General features: G+C 43.7%; 2 protein-coding genes across 5 annotated transcripts in view; both read right to left on the bottom strand.

Moving 5' to 3' along the window:
- ITSN2 (intersectin 2) overlaps positions 1-17,124 on the bottom strand; it is a 64,688-nt gene extending 47,564 nt beyond the window's left edge. For 2 of the 4 annotated variants that reach the window (XM_065730642.1, XM_065730643.1), the window contains exons 1-2: positions 17,072-17,124; positions 7,848-7,911 (exon numbers count right to left, since the gene is read on the bottom strand). In XM_065730642.1, the coding sequence (XP_065586714.1) occupies positions 7,848-7,878 (31 nt within the window). In that variant the 5' untranslated portion in view covers positions 7,879-7,911; positions 17,072-17,124. The remainder of the gene's footprint in view (positions 1-7,847; positions 7,912-17,071) is intronic. The other 2 variants (XM_065730645.1, XM_065730646.1) reach the window with 2 other exon arrangements.
- A 6,084-nt stretch (positions 17,125-23,208) lies between these two features.
- Positions 23,209-25,311, bottom strand: part of GPN1 (GPN-loop GTPase 1) — a 14,225-nt gene continuing 12,122 nt past the window's right edge. Inside the window, 3 exon segments of the mRNA XM_065730637.1 lie at positions 23,209-23,681; positions 24,189-24,299; positions 24,778-24,868. Of these exon segments, the coding sequence (XP_065586709.1) occupies positions 23,590-23,681; positions 24,189-24,299; positions 24,778-24,868 (294 nt within the window). The 3' untranslated portion in view covers positions 23,209-23,589.

Here is a 25,311-nt window from a genome sequence, read left to right as displayed (position 1 = left end):
CTCCCTTCAGGTACTTACAGAGAGCAATAAGGTCTCCCTTCAGCCTCCTTTTCTCCAGACTAAACCAGCTCCAGACCCCTCACAGCTTCATTGCCCTCTGGGCACACTCCAGGGCCTCAATGTCTTTCTTGCAGTGAGGGGCCCAAACCTGAACACAATACTCAAGGTTCAACCTCACCAGTGCTGAGCAGAGAGGTGCTATCACCTCCCTTCTCCTGCTGGCAACACTATTTCTCATACAAGCCAGGATGCTGTTGGTCTTTTTGGCAACCTAGGCACACTGCTGGCTCATGTTCAGCTGTGCATTGACCAATACCATCACGTCCATTTCCTCTACACACTCCTCCAGCCACTGTGCCCCAAGCCTGTAGTGCTGCCGGGGTTGTCATGGCCAAATTGCAGGACCCAGCACTTGGTCTTGTTGAACCTCATCTCGTTGGCTCCAGCCCAGCAATCCAGCCTGTGCAGATCCCTCCATAGGGCCTCGCTACCCCCAGGCAGATGGACATGAGTATAATTAAGCACATGTCAGTGTGCTACCAGTTACACTTGTAGTTTGAAGCATTTGTGTCAACTCACTCAACGGTATTGAGTTAAAAGGTATTTGAGTTAAAAGTGTTAATGAAACAAGATTACTTGAATGGCCAATAATACTTCCCCAAACAATACAACAATACTTCCCCAAACCTCAGTTCAACAGCAGCAATAAATATTTAGACATGTTTGCCTAATTGGAAAACCAATGCTCTTGAAATTACCTAATCATTGAGGTTCTGATGGGTGCATGTGAAGCAAGCTCATTTTTCTGCCTGCTGACATGGACTTGTACAATATTAATGCTTCCTGATGGATTTTAGAAAGGGGGAAAATACAGTCCTAAAGCCACAACTGAAACTTCTCAGTGGAAGGTATGAGGTGTTCAAAGGAGTGTGATCACAACATAAAATGAAGGGTCCTCTGCCACATTCTCCCATACCCAGGGAGGCAAAGCTTGCCTCCATTTGTTGCTAGCGCAAGCACATCTCCAGCTGGCAGCCCCTGCAGCCTTCCTTGGCACAGCATGACACAGAAGTTGGAAGATGTACTTATCCTTCAGTTTAGGGCAAGCCAGAAGTTCTTCTGGGTGAACTGCCATCAACCTGTATGGAATCAAAGTGCTTAATATAGAAAATAAAAGCTTTTAATCAGCACTGTTCAGGAAGAAAACCCGTCGGTGCTTAGACCAAAGTCTTTCATTACTCAAAGCTGATTCTTTTTACACTGCTGCTTACCAGCATCCAGAAAAATCCTACTAATTAATTACAAAGCTACAAAAGGACGATTTGTTTAATGATTGTCTAGCAAATCTCAGTGGAATGCAGCAGAACTAACAGGACTCAGGTCAGTTTTCATCTGCAGCACCTAACAAAGCTTTTAGTGCAGGGAGAAATGCCAGCAGAAAAAATAACAGGGAAGAAGATGCAAAACGAACCCTGAAATCAGATTGAGGAAAGGAAGTGATCCTCTTACAACAACAGAAGCTGACATAAAATCAGAGCAGAACTTTGTTCAAGTAATATTATATCCTTCATAGCAACTGCTATAGTTCTTCATAATACCTCCAGTTTTGCAGACTTGAAGAGGAAGGCTGGGGGAGCAAGAGGAAGAGAGAAGAATCATCCAATAGAAAAATAAAAACAGACAGGAAGGGTGAGACAGAAGGAAAATGAAGAGGCGTTTCCTGAGCAAACTGTGGAATAGAACAGATCAGGAGATAATTTAAGAAACAAGTCGCAGTAACAACTGCCAGCTCAGACCAACAATCCACCTTGCTGAGTAGCCAGCTCCCAGGCCCAACACCGGGCACGGACGGAAAGCATGGAGTGAGCCTGCGGTGGTATTTCCACATTGTATTTTCTCATCCCCCAGTGTATGCCCCAGATCCAGAAGTGTACCTCATTAATGGGATGAAATTCCTTCTGTATCTAATCACCCATGGAATCCAAGTCACCTTCTGGCACACACAGCTTTCAGTGCTTAACTGACACTGTGCTCAGTTTGATAGCTGCCTATGGTATTTTCATTTGACACTGCTTAATTCTTGTATTTTGAGAGACCAATTACCACTCTCTTGTCACCAAGGTCACTCATCATTCCATACACATTTATTGTATCCATCACTCCAAGCTGGAAAGTCCCAGTCAATATAATTACTTCTTATATGGAAGGTGCTTCAATCATTTGTGCTACCCTCTTCTCTCTAAGTTCTAGTCATAGTACGTAGGTAACATACAAGGAAAGCTGGAAAAAAGCCCATAAAGGTAACAAAAGCAAGAACACAAGTTCACTTAAGCTGTATTCATTAATATTTTAAGTACTAATTAGCAGAATCTTCAGCCACAGTCAGTGTAAATAATAGGTTTTTGGAATGCTAGAAAGTTTGATTTCAAATACAGATTTTAAAATGACTCAATTAAGGACTTAAGACTTTCAGTACCCAATTATACCACAGTCCCTAAACCTGTTTCCACAGCAGCTCGTGTTCACCAAGAGAAGAGAATCAGGAACAGAGTCTTTCTCAGGCATTACACTCTCCTGACTTTCATATATCATCAATCTGAGAGACTCCTGGAGCCAAAAGTCCACAAGTTTTGGTTTCAAACACTTGGAGCTTTGGGTTCCCAGGTGTTTTGAGACAACAAGCCCCCAACAAAAAGGAAAAGGAAAAAAAAGACCACACTTTCTGCCTCCTGCAAACTCAATAATTTCATTGGGTACTGGTAAGAAACTTAGTCCCATAAACATTTCTTCTTTTTTAAGCTTACCAGCATTTCACCCCTTCCAGCTATCTCTGTTATGATTGAAGGCTGTTGTTCAATTGTAAGGAAAACACCAGATGTCTTCAACAGCTGATTCAGCATACTGAAAAGCCTGAACCCAAAAGATCCCTAATTAAAGTAACATTGCAGCATTGTATAAGGCCATTTGACAGACTATGGGCAATGTCTAAAAATAGTTTATTCTTGCTATTATAATTAGGGGGCTAAACCTGAACTCATTCTGCCAATACCAATTAATATTATCTCTGTCCTGTTCAACGTGCATAGGCCATAACCTACACAGAAGACACAGTATTTAATAGATGTTATAAAAGCAGTATGTCACACTATGCCATACAACCTAGTTTGTACCAACCAGACCAGGAACAGAACTCCCAGAATGCTAGAACCCATCTTTCTATACAAACAAGCAAAATCTTTAATAGACAAAGTCCTCTGAAGCTCTGCCACGTGGCAGACTCAGAGATGAGTTCCTTCACTGAAGCCTTCAGGCTCTGGCTTCATTTTGGGGAAGTATTTGTTGATGTCCTTACATTTTCCATTTTGCCTTTTTAAAATACATTATCTGAGAAACAACAAAACCATGAGGAAGACTCACTGGCATCCAAAATGATTAAAGCAGGAAGAAATATAGACGTACTACGGATTATTAATTTCCTGGACCCCACTCAGTGCAGTCTTGTCTTACAAAAACTAACACAATCTTAACAGTCAAACCTCAAGACAAGGCAGCTATAAGCTTAAAGAAACTCAGTGGATGAAGATCTAAAACTACTATTTGCTAAGTTACCAACTGATGTTGAAGGCTGGTTTAGGACTGCAAGCGACTTCCCAGGTCACTGCCACTACTCTAAGGAGGTACAACATGCAACTCCTTCCCAAAAACCAAGCTCTCCCTTATGGTGCCCATATTCCTCCCTGACCACAGGGACCAGAACATCCCAGAACCATTCTGATTTCCACTGCAATGCACTAATTCATCCCTATTCAACTCCGTGCTACCACTAAGGTCCCCAAGTCCAACCACGATCCATCCCACCATGCCTGCTGACCACTGCCACATCCCCATGGGTCTGGAACACCTCCAGGGAGGGTGATGTCCCTGAGCAGCCTTATAGGACTGCATGATGCAACAGCACACAATATTACTTATTTCACCATCACACTCTACGATGCATTTCCTTTCCCTCAAATTACATTAATTATTACATGATCACCTAAGACATCCGGTTGTCTTCCCCCTTAGTCACAACTAAATCCTGGGCTCCCAGGACACAGCAGAAATTCTTCCAGCCTACAGCAGCATAACTAAAAAGCTACCTGAGGAAGTGCAACAGAAACGCAATGAAACTGAACCAACAACATTCAGTGTTTCTTGAATAATCCTCCCTGGAAAATGACTCCTAAGTTCATGTCATTAGAAAACTGAACCAGCATAATGATGTTGTCATTAATAATAAACAAGTCAGTCTTGTCTCACGAGAAAAATCCACGCAGAACTTCAATATTACAATATCCTAGACTAACACTTCCATTTTCTCTCCCCTTCAGACAATTCTTTCTCTAATAAACTCCAAAGATAAGATTTGTCGAAGACTCTATCCATAAAATTCAGCAACTGAAGAAAGCATGAGATGCACCCTTCATTAAAGCCTAGTTCCTTTTATTGTGTTAACATTTACCTCCACGTTTCATTATTTTCAGCTTCCGGAATCTCCAGAATTAATTATGAGCAAGATTCTGCAGTCCAACAGAACTATTTCTGACTTCTTAGAACTGAAGTACACGTGATGCAGGACATGCAACTGGAAACCTAACGTTCTGCAGCTTGATAGTGGAACATGCAAGTCCATCTGACTTTAACATGTGAAGTTTGCTCCATATCAACCAAAACCAGCATCCCATGCAGAACTGAGGTAATAATTTACAAACATAAGCAGGGACACAGAATATTTCTGTCATTTGTCTTTGAATTTCCCTCAGTTTCTTTACTGTACTTGAGGTAGAAGAACAAGCTCTGGTACTTCCTTTGCAAGTTGTAATTCAGCTCAGTATCTTTATCTACACTCGCTGATATTCAAGTCTACAGTTTCCGTGTCTTTACTTTACAAGGTTAAGAGTCATGTTGCACTCATTAAGGTTTTAATTGAACTGTGATGACCAATTCCAAGAAATTTCAGACCAGGGATCTTGAGATAGACTTTTTAAATAGAGAAGATGATTTGTAAGTGCATCATCCTTGACACCAGTGGAACCAGAACCTCATTCAACCCACTCTGCACTGAACTCATCAACAGGGTAAAATCCAGCTTGAATTATTAAGCTTAAAAAGAAAATGAAATGAAGTTATGCGTATTATTTTTTGCATCTCAGCTTATCAGAGGTATTTTCCTGTTGGACCACTGCACATTATATCAAAGGAAACAGGTGGTAGGAGGGAAGAGGAAGGACAAATAAAAACAAACAGGAAAAGCACAGCCCCAAAATTCCCATGGTACTTAAAGAAACTCTGAGAGATACTGATCAGCAAATACTGCCTTCCTCATTCCTGCCAGACTCTTCAAGTCCTGCTTCTCCTCTCTGCATTTCCAGCCTGTTAGTAACACACCCACATGGGTCACTTTGGACTGAAATGGAAGGTCAAAGGGAACTCCTCTGTAGATGTCCTCTGTGTACTTACATAGGGAAAAGTGACTGGTTTAGCAAGAGTATGTGTCCCAGGAACACACAAGGCCCCACCAAGCTGTACATGTGACCACACAATTTAGGAAAGAATAAGCCAACTCTCAGGCCAACACACAGCTTGACTGTCATCCACATGCTCAGGCTGCAGAGTCTTGACAGCCTGTTCTGGGAGAGCTCCCAAGGTGCCCTCTGTGAATTAAGAGTCTCTGAACTGGAACTCCAAGCAGTTAAGTGAGTTAACCTTCTTCCCTTCCTCTGCTCCAATGGAAAATAAGGTGTCGCAGCCTCTTCTGCTCACACTGTTTGAGATGATCTAAGTATCCCACTACGTTATTTGAACCCTGCAGTTATCAAACCCCGTGTCATTCTGTACCATGACACCGTTCCCTCATACACACATGCTATCTGCTCGCTTTTAACACTAAAAACCCTGAAACTCCTTATGGAATTAATGACCTAAAAGCTAAGACTTTGTACCTTGATAAGAGCAAGTGGTTCTCTTCCCAGAAGAAAAAACACAACTTTCCTCTAGTAGAGTACAAAAGGAAGGGTCAGTGCCCTGTGGCAGGCAGCCAGTGCTCTCCACTTGGGCTGCAGGAGTGCCTACATGCCTCATGCATAACCTCATTCTTCATCCAATGCTTGAAGTCATTACCAATGTCTAATACCGTAATTAGAGGTTTGCAGTGAGCGTTAAATGTAGGTGATCTACTCTGAATGCACACAGTAGTAGTAAGTAGCAGGGAAGAGGAACACAATTACAGACAAACAGTTTCAGTAGCAAAAATTGCTCAATATTTACCCAGGAAATCACATGAAAACTACTCTTTTTTTTCCCTGACTTCTTTCAAATCTAATCAATTCTGAAGAGAAATATCATTGCAAAACCACACACAGTCATTCAAATACACTGTGAGTTTAACTGCTGCCCGCTATCTCACATTTTCTTACCATGCATTTCAACACAGTAAAACACATTTCTTGACGCAACAAAACTGCACCTTTTGGCCTGGTCCCCTTCTGAGCTGATGGAAAGGGCTGTGCAAGGGATTCCAGATGAAGAAGAGGACCGCTGTCCCAAGCTAACGCATTTCTGAGTTCAAGTCATGTATGTTATCACTGCTGCCCAATACCTGCTGTCCTCTGCCAGAAGCAAAGAAGAAAGAGCCAAACCAAACAGACAGAATACTCCATGCATAAATCAACCACGGGGATGGCCAAGAGCACAAACCCATGTCTTCTCTGAAGAGCATTTTGTATTTGTTTTAAGTGATTTTTCATTATGCCCAAGAAGTGGAAGTGATGCATAGGATTTTCCCTATCTAGGACATGCAATACGTTGACTCCTCTTACTTCTCTTCCAAGTCTGTGGAACAAAGTCTAGATCAAACTGCAACGGTCTGCATAAAAAGGTGCTTTATGCACATGTGAATCAAGTAGGCCATTTAAATCTGAATTTTGAGCATTTTCCTTTGGCTAAGAAACACTTTGCTGTCTTTACCTCACTCATTTTAGCAGCAATGATTTTCTAAATTGGTTACACAAAGACCTTCCAATCCTGCAGTAACCTTCACAGATAAAGAAATACTTTCATCATTCAACTCCCTATCTGGAGTATCTAAAGCACAAAGCACTGTTCTTATATTTGTCTTTCCATTTTGACCAGCTCTGCAAACAGCAGTACACAGACATAAAATCACTCAGCAGACAGCTGCAACTTGTGCCTTCACAAAGAAGCTTGCTACAGAAATAATGAGCTTCAACATATTCATATGTACACAGAAACAATTCTCAGCTTTCGTCTCTCAAGCATCTTCAAAAGAGAATCACCAAGAAACAAATCCAAAAGTTTCCACGGAACCTGGACTGCAGAATCAAGAGAAGGTTCTTAAATGTTTCTTATTTTTTAAAGATTGTTTTAGTTAACACAGTAAATTAATTAACATCTTCAAGTGCTTCAGCTTAAGTAGTATATTATAATGAAACAAATTTTGTCCTGTATTACATAACGCAAAAGGTATGCAAGGTGAACCAACTATTACTTTGCATATTCCCACTTGCAGTCAGTCAGTGCTTGTAACACAAGACACCCCTTTAAATGACCTGAGATTTCTAGATGCTCCAGACATTTCTGTATCCAAATCATGCCACAGTCCTGCTCACAGCCAATTTCTCCCAGTCTTATAAGGTAAGCTGAACTACAGGAAGCAGTCTGCAGCAAACTGCCCATAACACTGCTGCGGGTACTGAAATCAGCTCCTTTCCCGTAGCAGAAATTCAATACAAAACAGAAACAAACGCTCCCACCACCTCTACCTAAACAACAAGAGCCCAGCTACTCACCATTCATGGCTGTGGGAAACTGAGCCATCATGGTCTTGAACGTGCCTTGCTAGCTCTCAGCCATCTGCAACATAAAAACATCATGCCATTAATAATGCAACAAGGGCAAAACGTCGTTGCGCGCTCCTGCTGAGCAGGGGGAACGTCTGTCCCCTTCAGCTCCTACTTCCGACAGCAAACAATGCAGGGCTTCACGCTGCTGCTGAACAAGCTGAATCTACATTTGGGAGGGGGTGGGGAGAATTTTTTTTTAATTATTATTTTATTTTTTTTTCCTGCAGACTTGAACCTAGTGGCACATTCTTAAAGGAACACAGCACCAGCTGCTTAGCAGCTCCCACATAACGCACTCGAACAGCTGCCAACAGCTCAGGACATACAGCGTGGGGAGGGCAAGGGGAGGACCTGCACCCCCTAAGTGCTGCTCCCTGGTGTTACTTGTGTCTTTCTTGTTCACCTGCAGCTCCGTACGGAATGCTTCTGCTGAGAAAAGTGGGGAAACCACTGCTATTCAAACTCACCCACTCTTAAACCGATTTGCCAACAGAACGCTCTTGCAGGATGCGCTCTGGAACAAGAACTGTCCTCATAAAAACCTGCAGTTGCCTTTCCAGCAGCAACACATCTCCCGACCCCACACCGCCCTGCCCCCAAGGAAACTGCTGCACATCCTGTCCTGAAACACACACAGCTGGAAAGAAAGCATTCCAGTTCTGCTGGCGGACAGGAGAGTGCCTTTGTGCCTACTGCACATTCCTACAGGAGAAATAAAACTGCTCAGGGTCCCACGTTAACAATCCAACCTCTGTATGTTTGCACACCATTATTCATAAATCCACTTTAATACCTATTATTTATGGGCTTATACACCCTGAAAATGGCATCTAAAATCCAGTGACTATAATGGCACATCATCCATTCATTCTCACTGGGTCACCTGCGAGCATCACAGCCACGCATGTGCTGGGCTTCCCCAGAAACAGCCAAGAAGAGTACTGCATCCAAACTTAACTCACTCTGCGTTGCTCACATAACTGCCCAGTGAGGGAAGAACACCACACACATATATTTAAAAGTAACACGTTACAGAGCAGCATCATTAGGATGCTTGAAAATACCCCTGAAGGTCAGCTGTCCTAACGACACTGCTCTGTATTGTGTCACGTTTGTATATACACACACAGATACATACACGTAACAGGTATATAGTGACATTTATTTAGGATCTAAGAAAGATATGCAACTGTGTACGTGTGCACACGTACAGAATACCCACACACATGCACATAAATAGAAACAGCAGATGAGTCCAAATGATCTCTCAGGGTGACATTAGGTATCAGCTGCAGAAAGATGAAAAAAGGAAGCCTGGATCTATTCCAAGAGAGGAATTCTAAAATGAATTTGGGTATTTTTAGGCTGCTTGCAGCAACCCCTCCTAGGCCCTAGCAGCAAGAGACACTTGAGATCTATGAATAGCTCCCCCGACAAATGCTTCTAGTGTTATTAAACATTGCTACAGCGTGCTTTGCTGCAGAAGCTGCTCTGCCAAGGAGGGCTGGGAGAGAATCTGAAGGCAGGAGTGCAGCAGGATGCTGAGCAACACCCCCAGGAGCAGCAGAGCAAAGTGCAGCACAGATTCACTCCTACAGTGCAGAAATCTTAAGATGCATTTTGCAAGTCAGCTACAGAGAAGGTCAGACTTTGCATTCCTTGGTTCTGTCGAAGCATGCAAATGGCTCATGTACACTGAGCTTCCTACACTCACAACCACAAGTGGGAAAAGCAAGCTGGATTGTGAACAGGCTTAGGTGAGTAAAGCTCCTCTGCCCTGTTCTGATGTTCCTGCAATATCAACTATATCTTATTTTACAAGTCAATGTTGGGATGGTAGCTGTGCACAGGGTGCTCCCACGTGCACATGCAGATGACCATCAGTATCCCACACAGACCACAAAGATGAGGAAACAGCCATTACAACCAGAACACTTCACAGGAAAGATTCACTTCTGCAAAACGTTACAGAAGAAGTGCTGAGTGAACTCATTTCTCAGCTCCCACCAATGCCAGGAACAGCACGAAATGCAGCCTGCCTCGCAGCAGGATCAGGTGTCCCACCAACCACCAGGGACTACACAAAGTCCTTCTGCCATTCAGGGAGAACACAGCAAGCCTGGATGTCAGCCTGGAAGGGTAGAACCATCAGCTCCCGCAAATTCTCAGTGCTTAAAGCACTCACGAATTGTTCGAGATGTGCCAAAGTGCAGCTTCTGCTCATTCTCTCAATGCTGATTGATCAGGATGGGAAAGAGAAAAAAGCTTCTTTGGGTATTAGGAAAGGCTCTGCCCCAGAGGGCAGCAGGCACAGCCACAAGCTGCCAGAGCTCAGGGAGCACTGGGACACCGCTCTCTGCTATGGGGCTTGGGTTTCAGGTGGTGCTGTGTGGAGCCACTGGTTGGACTCAACAGTCCTTGTTGGGTCTCTTCCAACTTGGGATATTCTGCAGTTCTATGATGTTACAGGTGTATTTTTATTTGCCATTTTACAAAAAAACAGCCTTACTACAACCTTCATTAATATTTAGACCCAAATAATTTATTTCTCCAGAACTATTTCCCCAGAGAAACCAAAGGCATACAGTTTGAGTAGGAATGCAGAGCTGGGGCACCTGGTTTGGTCAGCCCAGGTGTTACTGGAAGAAAGCAAACACTACAGAAGCAACACATCTGGCAACTCTCCCATTTTTCCACCCTTCTCAAGGACAGCAAGAAGCTATATTGCAGATTTTTGCTGTAAGGACAATTAGGAAATATTGGATCTGATGAATATTTTCTGTAAAAAGCATAATTACAGCTATTTGCTACTGAGCTAATTACATGTCATTTTCTGTTCCCACAGTTCTGTACTTTCTGGTTTTACACCCTCTCTGCAGTAGCACAATCCCAGCATAGCATGTGTGTTATTTAGGTGAGACCTTGTATGAATTACACCTATTCTGAAATCATAAGGCACTTGAAAAGGAAGCTTTTTGAACCTGATGGGTGTCAGCCTCCCAGGAGAGAGCCTTCTTCCGAACAGCAATTGCCTGCACGGACGCAACTTCAAGTCAACAAGCCAATACATCCCATCAACTTATCCTCTTCAGGACCTTATCCCATAATTCAGTTTATTATCCCATAATTCAGTTTACAATTGCAACAGGGGTAACCCAGAACCACTCCAGTAGCACCTTCAGAAGCGGATCGGGTACTCGTTGGGACATCTCTGCTTGAAGGAATTGCTACTTGGTACTTGAAAAGATGAAACAATTCACTTCAGTTTCTACTCCACCCAAGTCAGCCTGGCTCAAACACTGGCCAAAACACACATGAAGTCAGCAGAAAAACTCTTCCCATCAAAGAACAGCACATACAACAGAAACATTAATTTGACTATTCCTTTTTGAAGGACTTATTTTGCTTTTGTCCAGAGTATGGCAACCTGCACATCTAGAAAATCTCTGCTCCCACCTAACTTCATTTCCAACTTCAATAGCCTCCTGACCCTTGGGTTACGTGCTAGCTTGAAAAAAGATTAAATGGCAGTGGAATTCACAAAACATCCTCCTGCTCAGCTTGCCTGACTCATGGGTTTTCTGAATATACTGACCATGCAAAATGGATGCCACCCAAAATAAAAGAATCACTGTTTCCACTGTGATTGTGAAACAGAATTGCAGTGGGTTTACTACCTTCTTTTCAGTGATTACGATGTATTTTCACACACAGCTGCTCAGTTCCACAGAAGTCATTCAGAATATCAAGACCCAGCTCAGCTCTGTCTGGGGAGATGTAAAGCTATCTTTCATTGCTCTCAGGCACTCCCACATTTTACTGCACTGGCATTTAAGGAAGCCCATACACAGCGTTCAGAGTAGGAACATAATCTCAGGACTTCTCCTTGCCATATGAAAATCTGCTGTCCCATCCTTGATTCTTCTTTGCAAAGAAAGTGTTTTGAAGAAGAGAACAGGAGTTGGGAAACTCACTACTGAAACCCTACGGTCTTCCCATAGGAGATGATGCATGAGCTTCAAGAGGAAAAGATGGCAGTTCAACCCAGCTTTGCCACACACTGAAAGAATACGTTCACTAACCTGATTCCAGACAAGGGGAGACATCACCACCACCTCCACTTGCTTTGTTTAGAAAGAAGGAAAAAAAAAAGAAAGAAAGTAGAGGACAGATTAAGAAAAAAAAAGTCCATTTGAGGAACAATCAAAAAAGTGCTCTGTTTCTACCTCTGAGAAGGAATTCCCGGCTGTAGGTTGAAGCCTTCCTGGAGAACTGAGAGTGATACAGTTGCTCCTGAATGGGTGGTAACTTAAAATACACTCCTCTTTCTTGCTTCCTACTTCCTCATTTGCATGACTGCACTCAATACACTGCTTTTTGCAAATCCCCTTTTGAGCCGTGCAGTTTTCAGCCCTAATTCTCTGCCAGCACTGTACCAGAGCCCTAAGGTGCCATCCAGTGAGCCCTGTGCACCTTGAGGTAACTTCCACATTGCAACTCATTTCATAGGAGCACAGAATCACCAAGGTTGGAAAAGACCTGGCAGATCATCTGGCAGATCAGTCCAACCATCCATTTGAGTCACTGTAGACTTAGGGGAAGCACCTATGTTCGACGAGCTCTCTCTTTACTGTTATTTCTCATTCCAATCACAATGAGCAACACTCAGAGCAGGTAACTGACGAGCCCACCCATCTGACATCTTGACATACACTCTTTCTCAAAGAGAATTGAGTCTGCCACCCACCCTGCAGAAGCAGAAAGGAAAAGTGTCTCCTATCAGAGCAAAAGTATGAACTCTTCCTATCTTCCACTTCAGATAAAACAGCTGCTACTTAAACTTCTTGCTTGGCTTTCACATTCAGGTAACTTAAAATGCACAAAGCATCCATAACACAGAGCAAGTGGGCAATTTCCTGTGCTCAGCAGAGAGCAATCCGTCACTGTTTGTAAAAACGACAAAGGCAAAACTATCACTGAGACATACATTTGCATTTTCAGTATCTGCCATCAAGTTGAACAGGTGCACAAAACCATCGCAGGCTTAACTTTCTCAAAACCAAAAGAGATGACTGAGAGACAGGTCAAAAGAAGGCTGATAGTTGAAGAAATGTAGTTTATTCTTGATGAAACATGAGCCAGGGGAGCCCCTTGGGAGAAGAAACCCAGGTTACAGCACCTCTCCCCCTCCCAGTTGAAGACTCCAGGTCCCCACTATGCCTAGCCCCATCCACACCACAGTCAGCCTGTCCCACCAGAGACAGAAACCTTTTAGGTCATAAAAAAAAGAGATGTTCAGTTGGCATTTGGTTTTTAAGCTTCAACAAGGAGCTATACAGCACACAAGTAACATTCTGACAGTACAAGCAAGCTACATGAACACAGGGAATCAACTGTTGGGAGTCAGACATCCATCCCAAATGAGGAAGATCCAAGGAGTTAACCCATACCTGAATCAGAAAGACAGCTTGATCTTACTAAATTCTTAGTAATATGAACACGTTGATAGCGTGGTTGAAAAAAAAAAAAAAGGAGTCATAAATATTTAATATTAAAATTCTTGACCTCTAAAAACTAAGGTAGAGTCACATGACTGGAAATCAGCTGAGTTATGACAGGCCATAGTATAGCCATAATAGGTAATACTTCTACATTGCAATTGTCACATTTTTAGGAACAAAGAGAAGTAACTCCTATTTCCTGTTCTTCCCAAGCATTACTTCACATACTGTTGAATCACCAACTACACAGAGCACTCAGGACTGATGCCACAGCATTTCAGAAGCACCAGCACTGAAACTTTTCACTAAAGGAGACAAGTCTGAATTTCTGTCTCCTCCTCCAAAAGCTGAAGCTGTAACATCTGACACCAACACGTTTCCAATCCCATTTGCTGCCCTCAATCCTGCAGTCCCAAAGCAGCACTGGACCAACAACGTTTTTCTACGACCTGTAACTCCAAAAGAATTAAAAATAGCTCTCATGTAATTGTTCCCTATTAAGCAATTCCAGTGAATTACTCCATCATCATCTCACGTCATCTGAATTTCATGTGGTATTCTGAGAACAAGAGTTACACAACACAGTGCTCCCAGCACACTACCAGCTCAACCCAGCCCCTGAGCTCTGGGACACAAGTAGCCAGCTCTGCCAGATTGCATCCCCCTTCTGACTAAAAAAAAAAAACAAAGCCTTAAACGTGCTGGAGTTCAGCAGAAATGAAACTTCAGTTTCACATTTCTGTCACAATTCCTATTTTGTGTCTTTTGAACGCTTGCTGCTTAAGGCACCAGAAAAACAAGTCACTGCAGTCTCGGTATCACACTGCAATATGCAATACAGCAAAGCACGTGGGACTACATGAGGAATCAAAAGTGCCTTATGAAATAAAATCAGCTCCCTCGTTTCCTAGAGAAAGGCTTAGAGAATAAGTTGAAAATCCTAGCAGATGGGTTCATCAGTGAATAAAAGCACAACGTGCTAGCGACCAGCGTGCTGGCTTTACAATTACAGCACCTACCAGTCCATCGTTGAAAGGAAACTGAGCTTACAAGTTCCCAGTTCTATAAAGATCCAGAAACAGAATTTCAGAGGTATTCTGGCACCTGCATCATTTGCAAATGAGCATTTGAGAATGAGAGGATCACTTAAAATAGCTGCTTCAGCACTGAAAGCCTGAGTAAGTGCTCTAACAGGAGTGCTTCCCCTACAAAATACCCCTTTGCAGAACCTATCCCCGAGCAGGGTACGGAAGGAAAATGCAATTTTAGAAGGTAAAAGATGGCAAACTGTTTTTAAAGTGAAAAGAATACAGTAGTTATCATTCTACTCCATACCCCAAATCAGTGCCTGAACGTTGAAGTACTCTGTGTGAGTGTTTTACTGTCAAGTGACAGTGCTTGAAATAAGTCAAAGTCATAAAAAAGATAATTCCCTAATTAGCTCCACGCTTTCTTTGTTATCTTTATAACCATCAGAGGTCATCTAAGACAAGGAAAAATGTCAAGAAAGGTCACCAACTTTCACACACCACTCACCCAGACAGAATGAGTGCTCCAACCCAACAGCAACAGCACGAATTCACAAACCCAACCTACTGCTCTCCCAGTTCTCACAAAAGGACCATGTTTACATCAAGCCTTTCCCTGAAAACATGGCAGGATCCATCATTTAAGCTCTTCAGCTAGAGATATGGCATTGCTCTGAACTAAGAGTGGCTTCTGAACTAAGAGTGGCTTTCAGAAGTCAAAATAATGTGAAAATAATCAATGAGAGCAGATGCTATACATGGAACAGAGCTGGGACCGGCTTTGCAAAGGTTCTGGTGCTCAGGAGAGGATCCTGATGACTGGAAAAAGGTAAACATCACACCATCTTCTGGAAGGACAAGAGGGACAATTCAGCCATGTAAAAGGCTGCAATTCTGTCTTGCATCCTTCAAAAAATTAAGGATATCTTGTTCTAGCTACATACAGATGCTTGAAGAACAAGAAGGCGACTGGAGACAGTCAGCTCACATTTATTCAGGATAAACCACACCTGATCCACCTGACAGCCTTCTGTTCTGACTGCTCTGTGGATGAGGGGAGAGCAGCAGGTACTGCTCATTTTGACCTTCCAGCAGCTTTCACGAGTTCTCCCAGAGCACTCTTACAGCGGGAGCCAAACTGGTGAAACAGAGCAGCAGGCCAACAATACTATTTGCTATCTTCACTGATGAGCTGGAAAATAGGATGTATAACCTCTCAGAAGGGCTAAGGGATGCCAAGCTGCAGCAGGCTGCCCAGGGAGGCTGAGGATCTCCACCCTGGAGGCATTTCCGACATGGCTGGACACGGCTCTGGGCACTGATGTGAGCTGGCTCTGCTTCTAGCCATGGTTGGACTGCACCATCTCCAGAAGTCTGTTCCAAACTAAATTATTCTGCAATGACATTTTAGGTAAACAGAAGCAAATGGAAATGGTTTAAAGGTATTTAAAAAGAAAAAAAGCCTACATGGAGATATTTGCGGTATTTCCCTTCAAGTGAAAATAAGCCAGAAACAAACATTAAAAATGAGGGTGTCCAACTTCTAAGCCCGTTTCGAAAAAGAAAAGAGAACAACTGAGGACTTCCAAAGGAACCTCACAAAATGCCATCTGCCTCAATTTTATGCACTGACCAAGCTGCACCTTTTGTGGCAAGAGCAGAGAGGTGCCAGCTGTTAATTAACAGGTCAGAGATGCTTGTCCCAGTGTGCAATAGGAACCCGTGAGCTGAGTGTGCTGCCTGGCAGGACCCAAGCATGAGCTCCTCTCCCAACAGGCACCTGTGGTCAGGGGGTGCAAAGCTTTCTGACAGTCCTTCAGGGCAAGCACACAAACCACCTTCACTATGGCTTCATAAACCCCATCCTGCTTAACCTGCCAGCTCCAGCTGAGCAGATGAACGAAGAACTGCTATCACCCACACAGTTTAACTTTTGTTTTTGATGGCTGCTGCTTTGCTCCGGACCAAAATTAATGAGCTTTTTGCTGTTAAAGACCACGAACAGAGTTAAATGTTAATAAACCTACTGTAAGACTCACTATGGTCCCCTTCACTGTAATACTTGAAGCCGAATAAAGCTTTTTCTCGGCAACACAGGTCAAAGCCATTAGCAGCTCACTTCTGCCTCGCATTTCATCTCTCTCTGCCCACAGCCGGAGCGGTGAAGCAGCAAGCAGCCCATCAGGCAGCGGTAGCACGAAACATCCGCAACGGATAACCCCATAAATGACAACGGCAACAGCGGATCAGAGCATCAACCGAGAGCTCATCTCCTCGATCCCGAGCAGCCAGGAGAAGGAAAAATAAATAAATAAATAAACTCCCTGAGAAGGAGGAAAATCACTTGAAAAGGAAACTCACGGTGCAATTTGGGCACCTGGCTGAGGAGCCGGACCCAAATCTCTGCGCAGCAGACAGCGCAGAGCCCACCCGCTGTGGGGATGCTCCTCGTCCACGGGGCCCGAGCGACTATTTCTCCACGAACCCAGCGCGGTACCGGGAAGAGGGGTGGGGGGGGGAGAACCAACCAACCGAAACACAACGGAACTGCCACCAACTTCAGCCCGCCGAGCTCCGGCTCCACTCAGCACAGCTGCCAGCACCGCCGCTCACCCCGTCCCCACAGCCGAGCCGCCGCTACCTGTTGCTCCGCGCCGCCTCCTCCTCCTCCTTCTGCCGCCCCACAACATGGCGGCGGGGGCGGGGGCCGCCCGCCGGGGAGGTGGCGGGCGCGGGCTGAGGGCGCCGCCGGGTGCTCGGGTTGGAGTAGCTCAGGGCAGGGCAGCTGAGCGATGAAGGGAGCTGGAAGCTCCGCCGGTTGTAAGCCTCGAGTTCTAACCCCCAGCCGGCCCTGGATGGGGCATTGCCGCTTCTCTGTGCCTTTAGGAACTGCAGGATTCGCTCTATAGCTTACCCTAGCAGGTGGAGCTTGCTAGGGTGATGAGCGTCTTCCTGCTGCGTTTTTGCTGTGTCGATAATTACATATCGTCTCGAGTACGGATTTTTCCAGTGACTCACTCTCACAGGTTCTCCACGGGCCCTTCACGCAGAGTCGAGAGTTTCCACCTGAGAGGTTGGAAAAGACCTCAAAGATCATCGAGTCCAACCATGACCCAACCATACTACCCTAACAACCCTCAGCTAAATCACGTCCCTGAGCACCACGTCCAAATGGTTTTTAACACATCCAGGGATGGTGCCTCAAACACCTCCCTGAGGAGCCTATGCCAGAGCTTCACAACCCTTTCTGTAAAGAAATGTTTCCTGACATCCAACCTGAACCTACCCTGGCACAACTTCAGGCCATTTCCCATTGTCCGGTCACCTGTGAGAAGAGACCCAACCTCGCTCTCACTGTAAGCATCTTCCACTTCATTATGCCTTGTGCAATTCACCACAAGCCCTCACACTCCCACACCATCACACACCAGGATGTGCTCCTGTACTCTATTTCTTCAACGTTTTAGCTCAGATGTTTGTGATTGCGACAGCTGCCACATGGCATTGCCAGCTTACATTAGTGTATTTACCCTCCCAATCTCCTCCGTCTTCTTCTGATTCAGTGCTCTCAAAGAGACAGCATTTCCCTTCCTTACTCCCAGCCCCAAAGTACACGACGTGTTTGGATGTGCAGATATTTGCCATGGAGGTGGATGACAATACATGTTCAAGCAGCACTTGCTCATTTTGTGGCTTAAATTGCTGTGGTCGCACCATTATCTGCATCTTCAGCTGTGCAAATTTCCTACGCAGTGCTTCATTTCATTGCAAAGGATTGGCTGAGGTAAGAGAACAGCACTGGGTCAGGCACAGATTCCTCTGGAACCTCTCTGATGGTAATTTCTCATTTAAATTAATTTCTAATATCTCTTATAAAGCAGCCTTTAATCCCTTTAGGACATGTTGCAGTGATATTGCCTGGTTCTCAATGTGACTTTGCTGCACAGACAACACCTGCGGCCTTCTTTGTATTTAAGATAAAACAGCATTCAGATTCTTAGAAGTTAAAAATAACTATGACCAGATAAATGTATTTCTTCTCAGAGTAAGAAAAAGATCACAGTGTTTACAGTAATAACGTACTGGGGTGGAGGGGCAGTGGAAAACCCATCAGCAAAGGTCTGTAATAAGTTAGACAAAGATCTGTGAGCAGTGGTGGAAGGATCATCACTCCTCCTTTGGTTGATTACCTGGATGACTTCTCAAGGAACCTTACATGTCTTTCTCTAATTAAGATCAGCATCTGGGCTCACCAAATGAAGGGAGCGGGGTCACATCCTGTGTGACACTTGTTCCTCTGCACAAAAAGTTGGGCACCAAAGCCTGGGGAGGAGAGCTTGATTCTGTGAATGTGACACGGGGGAAGGACGCAATCTGTTATCAGTGTTCTATGAGATCTCTATAGGAAGGCACCAATGTAGCTCACTGGGATGACTACTAATTGCCTGCTACGACACAGAATTTCAGCCAGAAAAAAACTGCAATCTATGAGCTTTGTTGCCTGTGACACAACCAGAGAGAAAGCAAAATCCAGCTGACTCCCTCGAAAGGAAAACCTTGGGCAAGGAATTAGCATATCAAAGCTTTACATATTACTGTAGACAAGTTGAATGCTGTCTCATCTTCATTATCACAGGCTAATCAGAGCTATTAGAACAATGCATATCTGTAAGATTCATTAGCCAGCAGGAAGAGGAGCGGAACTCACAGGCTGCTGTGATCATTTTTCCTTGTAATTGGAGCAAAGTTTAGGGTTTAGAAAAACATCATCCTTGAGATGAACTCTTACCCAGCTTGAGAAGGCTCTTAGAGGCATCTCAGGGTTTTGGTGAAGAGTGTACTTTCTGCAAGCTTCAGAGTGTTTCTGGGAGGTGATATCAAGTATTAGGTGAAATAAAAGACCTTTCTTGCAGTAGCTGGTACTCTTTGGGCAAGGAGCGGACAGTGGAAAAGTAGCTTAAAGCTGCAGGAATAAGTTTTTTTGTCTTAGGGAGCCATTAAGGTGAAGAAAATTACTGATGAGCAATAAGGAAAGTCAGCTGAAAGGAGAAGAAAGCAATCATAGAATCATAGGGGTTAGAAGGGACTTCAAGAGATCATCAAGTCCAACCTTCCTGCCAAAGCAGGTTCCCTACACCAGGTTCAATAGCATAGAAACCTGTTCAGACACTGGGACAGAGTTTCAGTGTAATAGCTACCCAAAAGAGACCAATCAAGATGAAACATGTGGGAGAAGCAGAAAAGAACCAGGATATACAGCAAGAAGTAAATATTAGGAAGGCCTGATTTAAACCTGCAGTCACATAACACAATGGGATAAACAAAGGACAAGTTAACATTTACTTCTCACACCCAAACAACAGAGGCAGTGCATTTTGGATATTGACTCCAAGTAATAACTGATCAAAAAGTTATTTATCAAAAAAGCACGTCCTGCATTAAAAATGACGCTTCTAGAGATACAGCTTTCAATTCTGAATCAGAACCCCACACAGTTCTTAAGGCAACAAGTCCTACAACCTACTGTATTCTTTTGCAGGACTTTCTGCTGGTTATTAACTGTATAAAATAAAATATTAACTGCTCGACTTGGTTTCCTGTTGAGCATGGGTATTATTTTCTAGGGATGGAGGGAGCAGGAAAAGCTCCTTTGGCCAATCACACTGAATTTATTTTGAGATTTATAGAAAAAGCAATATAACCATAGAGAAAGCAGATTTCCAAGCAGGCCAGAATGTGTTGCGAAGGCAGCACTGACTCATGCCAACCAAATTTTGGCAAATAAAGTTTTAGCAACAGCTGAGCAGGCTGAGAATTGAACTTGCAAAGCCTACCTACAGCACAGGCATTGAGAAACATACAAGTACATATGAATTTCTGCTTTCAAGTGCTGGCAGTAACTAATTAATAGCATTAAGCAAGGTTATTTCTTGCAATGTGTAATCCTTAATCTCTAATTAGTAAATAATACTTTGGAAGCCAGAGTTGCAAGTTCTTTTCAAATGCCTTTGTTTCTCTCCTCTCTTATGTTTTATAGCAAGCCAAGAAGCCAGACTAATCCCGACAGGTTGCCATCCTTAGTTATCTCTGGTGTAGATTCTTTTTTTTTTCCCCCCCCAAAGCCTTCAGTTTTAGGAGCTAGGAAGATATCATTAGGTTTGTACTGTTAAGACAGAAGAGAGGCAGTGGTGAGAGGGCATGGGGCTGTCCAATGAACACTGTCCAGCTGCTCCCAGGCCCCACACAGGAGCTGCAGCTCATCCAAGGCCCATCTCCAGGAGCTCAGAGGTGCACAGGGGCATGAAGGCAAAGGATAACCTAAACCACAAACTCCCAAGGTCTGCACCAGCAGCTGGGAGGGGACAGTGATTTAATGGGCTCCAATGTTTGGTACAGCAATAAGTGAAACTGGAACCCGGGGAGCAGATAACTCTTAAGAAGTCACAAGGTGCCCCTTACCAGGATATTGTGACATACTGTAGACGCACTGTTGGTTTTTTTATGGTTGAACGATATAAGAATCAACTGAAATATGTCTCCAGTCTTTTACAGTGTTTTGTGAGTTGCTGTGTAAAGGAAGGTTTTCCAGATTCAAAGAGATCTGTAAAGATGGAGGCACACTAAGAATAAATCAAATACCATGGCAAAGAAAGACAAAACTGTGTAAATTAAATGTATGATTAATAACATAATTAATACAAGCAGGCACTAACTGACAAGCCAAACAGATCACTCTAGTTCAAAACCCACTTATATCAGTGTACACTAAAGCTCTGTTGCCAAGGCCTGTGGCTCTGGGTGTTAGATACAGTGCTGAGGGTTTGAGGTGCTGCTGCCACCCACTGTTTGTCTCATATTCTGCAGAATTTTGCCCACAGACAACAGAAGCAAGCTGAAATTGTTTTCTCAGGTGCTGCAAATAATAACTGTGGTTCACTCCAACTGCTGGAGGTAAAGCTGTCGCACTCAGAGGGTTCGGTTTGTTTTCCAATCTTCAGCCAAAAGGGTGTTGGCTTTCAGCTTCTAGGTTTTTGGGTTTTATTTTTTGCACTCATTTTTGTTTTTTGAAGAGTAAGTCACTTTGTAACTTAATGCACATGAAAGTTTAACAGAGTTCAAGTCAGAGCTGAAGCCCAGGGAGCAGAAGAGACCATATTATCACTCACTGCTGCTTCACTTAAATTTTTGTGCAAGATTTGTTTTGCTTTCATGCTGCTTCTTGCTTTGGTAAGGGAAACCTATAGCTGTTGCTGCTCTGCTTCATTGATTTCCATACAGACCTTCTTAAAACTCATTTTTCTCAGTAAAGGTATAACAGTGAGGCTCTAGAGTTACTAAAACAGCAACTGTTACTGAATAACTCTTGATTCTAATATCTTTGTCCAATATTTCTCACCTATCCATTACTTTAACCTCCTTCTGAATTGTTTAAGGCAAAATTCTTTCTGTTCTGTGTCAGCAGTGTCAGGAAACGAGCTTTTAGTGCCTAATAAAATAAATCTATTGGCACTTGTGCTGGAGTTCTTCCAAAGCAATACAATACTGCTCTGCTACACTTCAATTTGCTTTTTCTCATCTGCACCAGGATCATCTTGATTAAATGCAACTACTTTGACTAATATCGTGGCACCTAGTGAGTATATTAACTGCAGTGACAGCTGTAAACAGCAGTTCCTCCCTGCTGGAAACACCAGGTGTACTCCAGCTCTGGTCCATGTTTCTACCACACTGTAGTCCTGGGTCTTAGAAGCAACCAGCTCCGTCCTGCCTAAGGACTTGTTGGATCACCTTTATTAAAGAAATAAAATCAGATGAGAGAGGAGAAACTCTCTGGGATTCCTACAGGGCCACTGAAAAGGAAAGCAGCTACTGAAACATCACCAGAGGAACAACAGGCTCCGAGGAAAACTCTCACTATCTGTTCAGCATCAGAACATCAGTGCTGCAATGCTACATAAGAAGCAAGGAACTTCATCGGTGTAACTCCAGGTTGCTCTATGGCAGCAAACTGCATTGTGCTCATCTACAGGGGATATACTCAGTGCACCCACACATCCCCCAGTGACACCCCTTTAGCAGCATGCCTAAAAAATGGACCACCCGTAGGTCAAGAAGGATTGATATAGAAAGAACGAAGTACTCAGACATGTTAGGCTTAAACAATACTTTTCTTTTTAAATACACAACTGTTATAGTTGGAATAATTTCGTTAAGTTACTTTTTAATATATTTTAGAGGATTAAAGAGGATAGGAGACTTAACTGTAGGGATCACAAAATAATTCTTTATCTTCGTTGAAGTAAAACTGTTTTTATCTACAAGTGGAGGTGGAGCCCACATGGACGGATGAACCCAAAAACGCCGCTTCGGCGCGCATGCGCCATAGGGCTGGGAGGACCTTGCACCATCGAGACTGGCTGCACAGAACGGCTGACGCCGATCAGCCACTTCCGCGTATCAACGCGCATGCGCAGAGCTGCACTGAGGACGACCATAGAGATTAGCGGACGCCGTGCGTCAGAGCGGCTGATGGAAGGGGACGCTCCTCCGCACGCATGCGTGGTAGGGGATAAAGGCTCGATGAAATCGAGTCTTGGGAGGACTGGCGGAGCAACGCGGTTACATCCAAATTCACCGCGGGATGTAATCAGTGCTGATCAGTATCTGAAGGGTGGGGGTCAGGAGGATGGGGCTCCGTTGGGTGGTGCCAAAAAACAGGGCAAGGGGCAGCAGGCACTAACTACAAAACAGACGTTCCATACAAACATCAGAAAAAATTCTTTACTGTGAGCGTGGCAGAGCTGTGGGACAGGCTGCACGGAGAGGTGGTGGGCTCTCCTTCTCCGGAGATATTTAAACCCACCTGGATGCTTTCCTGTGCAACCTGCTCTAGGGAACCTGCCTCAGCAGGGCTTGGACTCAGGGATCTGTAGGGGTCCTTTCCAGCTCCCAAGGTTCTGTGATTTTGTAGCAGACAGCCAGACGTGCAGTCCATTGGATACAAAGCCCCTCTACTCATATGGCCAACAGTTCTGCAGGGTGCTGTATATCAGAGGAAGCTGTTCACGGACTTCAAACTTCAGGCATGTTTCCATGCAACTTTCCTTATGCTGTTCCTTTCCTGTTAATTCCATTTCAAGCCCTTTATTTTTGGGTGTCTCATTTATTCTCATTGCTGCTTCTCTGGTATCTCATCTGTGTTTCTTGCATAAAGTTTTTAAAGGCTGGTTCTTCGTGACTCTCCTCAGTAACTGGGAGGAAAAAAAAAATCCACAGTTAAAAATCATTTCAGCATTTGTTTCTATTTGTGTTCCTAAAGAAAGCTAGAATCATGCTAGTCTGAGCAACACCAAAAGTCCATCTGGTTTTCAATTTCGTTACAAGGGAAAAGAAAGAAGTGATCTTAAACATTAATTGAACAGGGAAAGAATGAAGTTAATTCCGCAAACTCTGTAACAGAACATGACACACTGTAAGAACTTAAAAGGCATAGCGAGTAGCCTAGTGCACGCATCTTACTTAATGCATTATTTGAGTAAGTATTTTTATACTTACTTGAATGTAAAATTTGCAGTTGAACTTTCACAAAAATTAAAGCATGTTATCACTGGACTGAGTATATTTAGGACACCTCTATTTACGTGACTGTTTGCTTTTCTCCAAGGCTCTCATTACAGCCAATACATTTAATGAAACACAGGATATTTCATGGCTAGATGAGCAGCTTTTAGACCAGATCAGATCTCTCATTCCCTTACCTTCATGGTCAATGTCATCAGTATCACTCTCCCTCTCTTCTTCCTCCTCATCAAGGTTTCCTCGTGTTAGGATCAGCTCAGAGGGACCCATTGCAGAAGCATCATCAGACCCTTGGAAGGAACAGATACGGTTATAGGCAAAACATCACACTAACAAGTAAGTTAGCTCATGCCCCAACCATTTCTGTTTGCATACAACGAATACCTACTCTAAAGGGATAGAAAGCTCATGCTTGCAGATTCCCAAGATTCAGGACAGACTGCAGCAGCACCAAACTAAACCTCATATAAGGCAGCAGCTCAACCAGCAGCAGGGCTTTCTCATATTCTAATTTGACTGTTTCATCTTTTCTAAAATACTGCATTACTCCAAGTACGTCCACTGCTTTATCTACACACCAGGGTTTCTCCCATGCATGTTTGTTACTGACACGTAGCTACATCTGACCCATCCCACACGAACTGAAGTCCCACTCCACTAAGATTAAGCTGTTTTCATGCTTCTGCAATGAAAAGCAGTGTGGCTTGTCAAGGCAAGCTCTTCAGAGAGCTTCTGTAGTAAAACTATTCTTCTTCCCCTGGAAAATACCTGTAAGTGCGCTGCCCTGCATACACACAGAGCCCATGTCCTTCTGTAAGCGCTCCAGCTGATCTCTCTTTTGTTTATTTTGAGCCTTCTCCTGTGGGTACAAAGTTACAAGCAGCTTCTGAAAACATTCAAAACATATCTCCCACAGTACTCTGTCCCCAGGGCAAAAAAAATAAACCAACAAAAAACAGAAGTCAATGAGCAGGTTTTATGAGAACTTCTGGTTAAGCACAGAAAGCAACCTCCAGCACAGTGAACTTCAGGAACACTTTCAGCAACTCCAGGAAATCAAACTTAGTGAAGCTGTGTCTGCAAGAACTGTCCTTGCACAGACAGAACTCCAGGTGAGCAGAGCTATTCATTTTGGCATTCCAATTCAATCTTCATTATTAATTATCTAAGTCAAAACTGTGCATTTGACTGATGCAGAAATATGCCCCAGTAAACTTGAATTATTTAGCCCTAGAACACGAGCAACATCTCCTCTACAAAACATCTCTATTTTTGTAATGATGTGCTCCATCAAATCAAGGG

This window comes from Cyrtonyx montezumae, unplaced genomic scaffold (genome assembly GCF_038088225.1).
Source record: "Cyrtonyx montezumae isolate F1298 unplaced genomic scaffold, pur_monq_1.0 scaffold_13, whole genome shotgun sequence".
NCBI lineage: Eukaryota > Metazoa > Chordata > Aves > Galliformes > Odontophoridae > Cyrtonyx > Cyrtonyx montezumae.
Note: the sequence above shows the minus strand (reverse complement) of the source record. Positions and strands in the feature narration are given on the sequence as shown.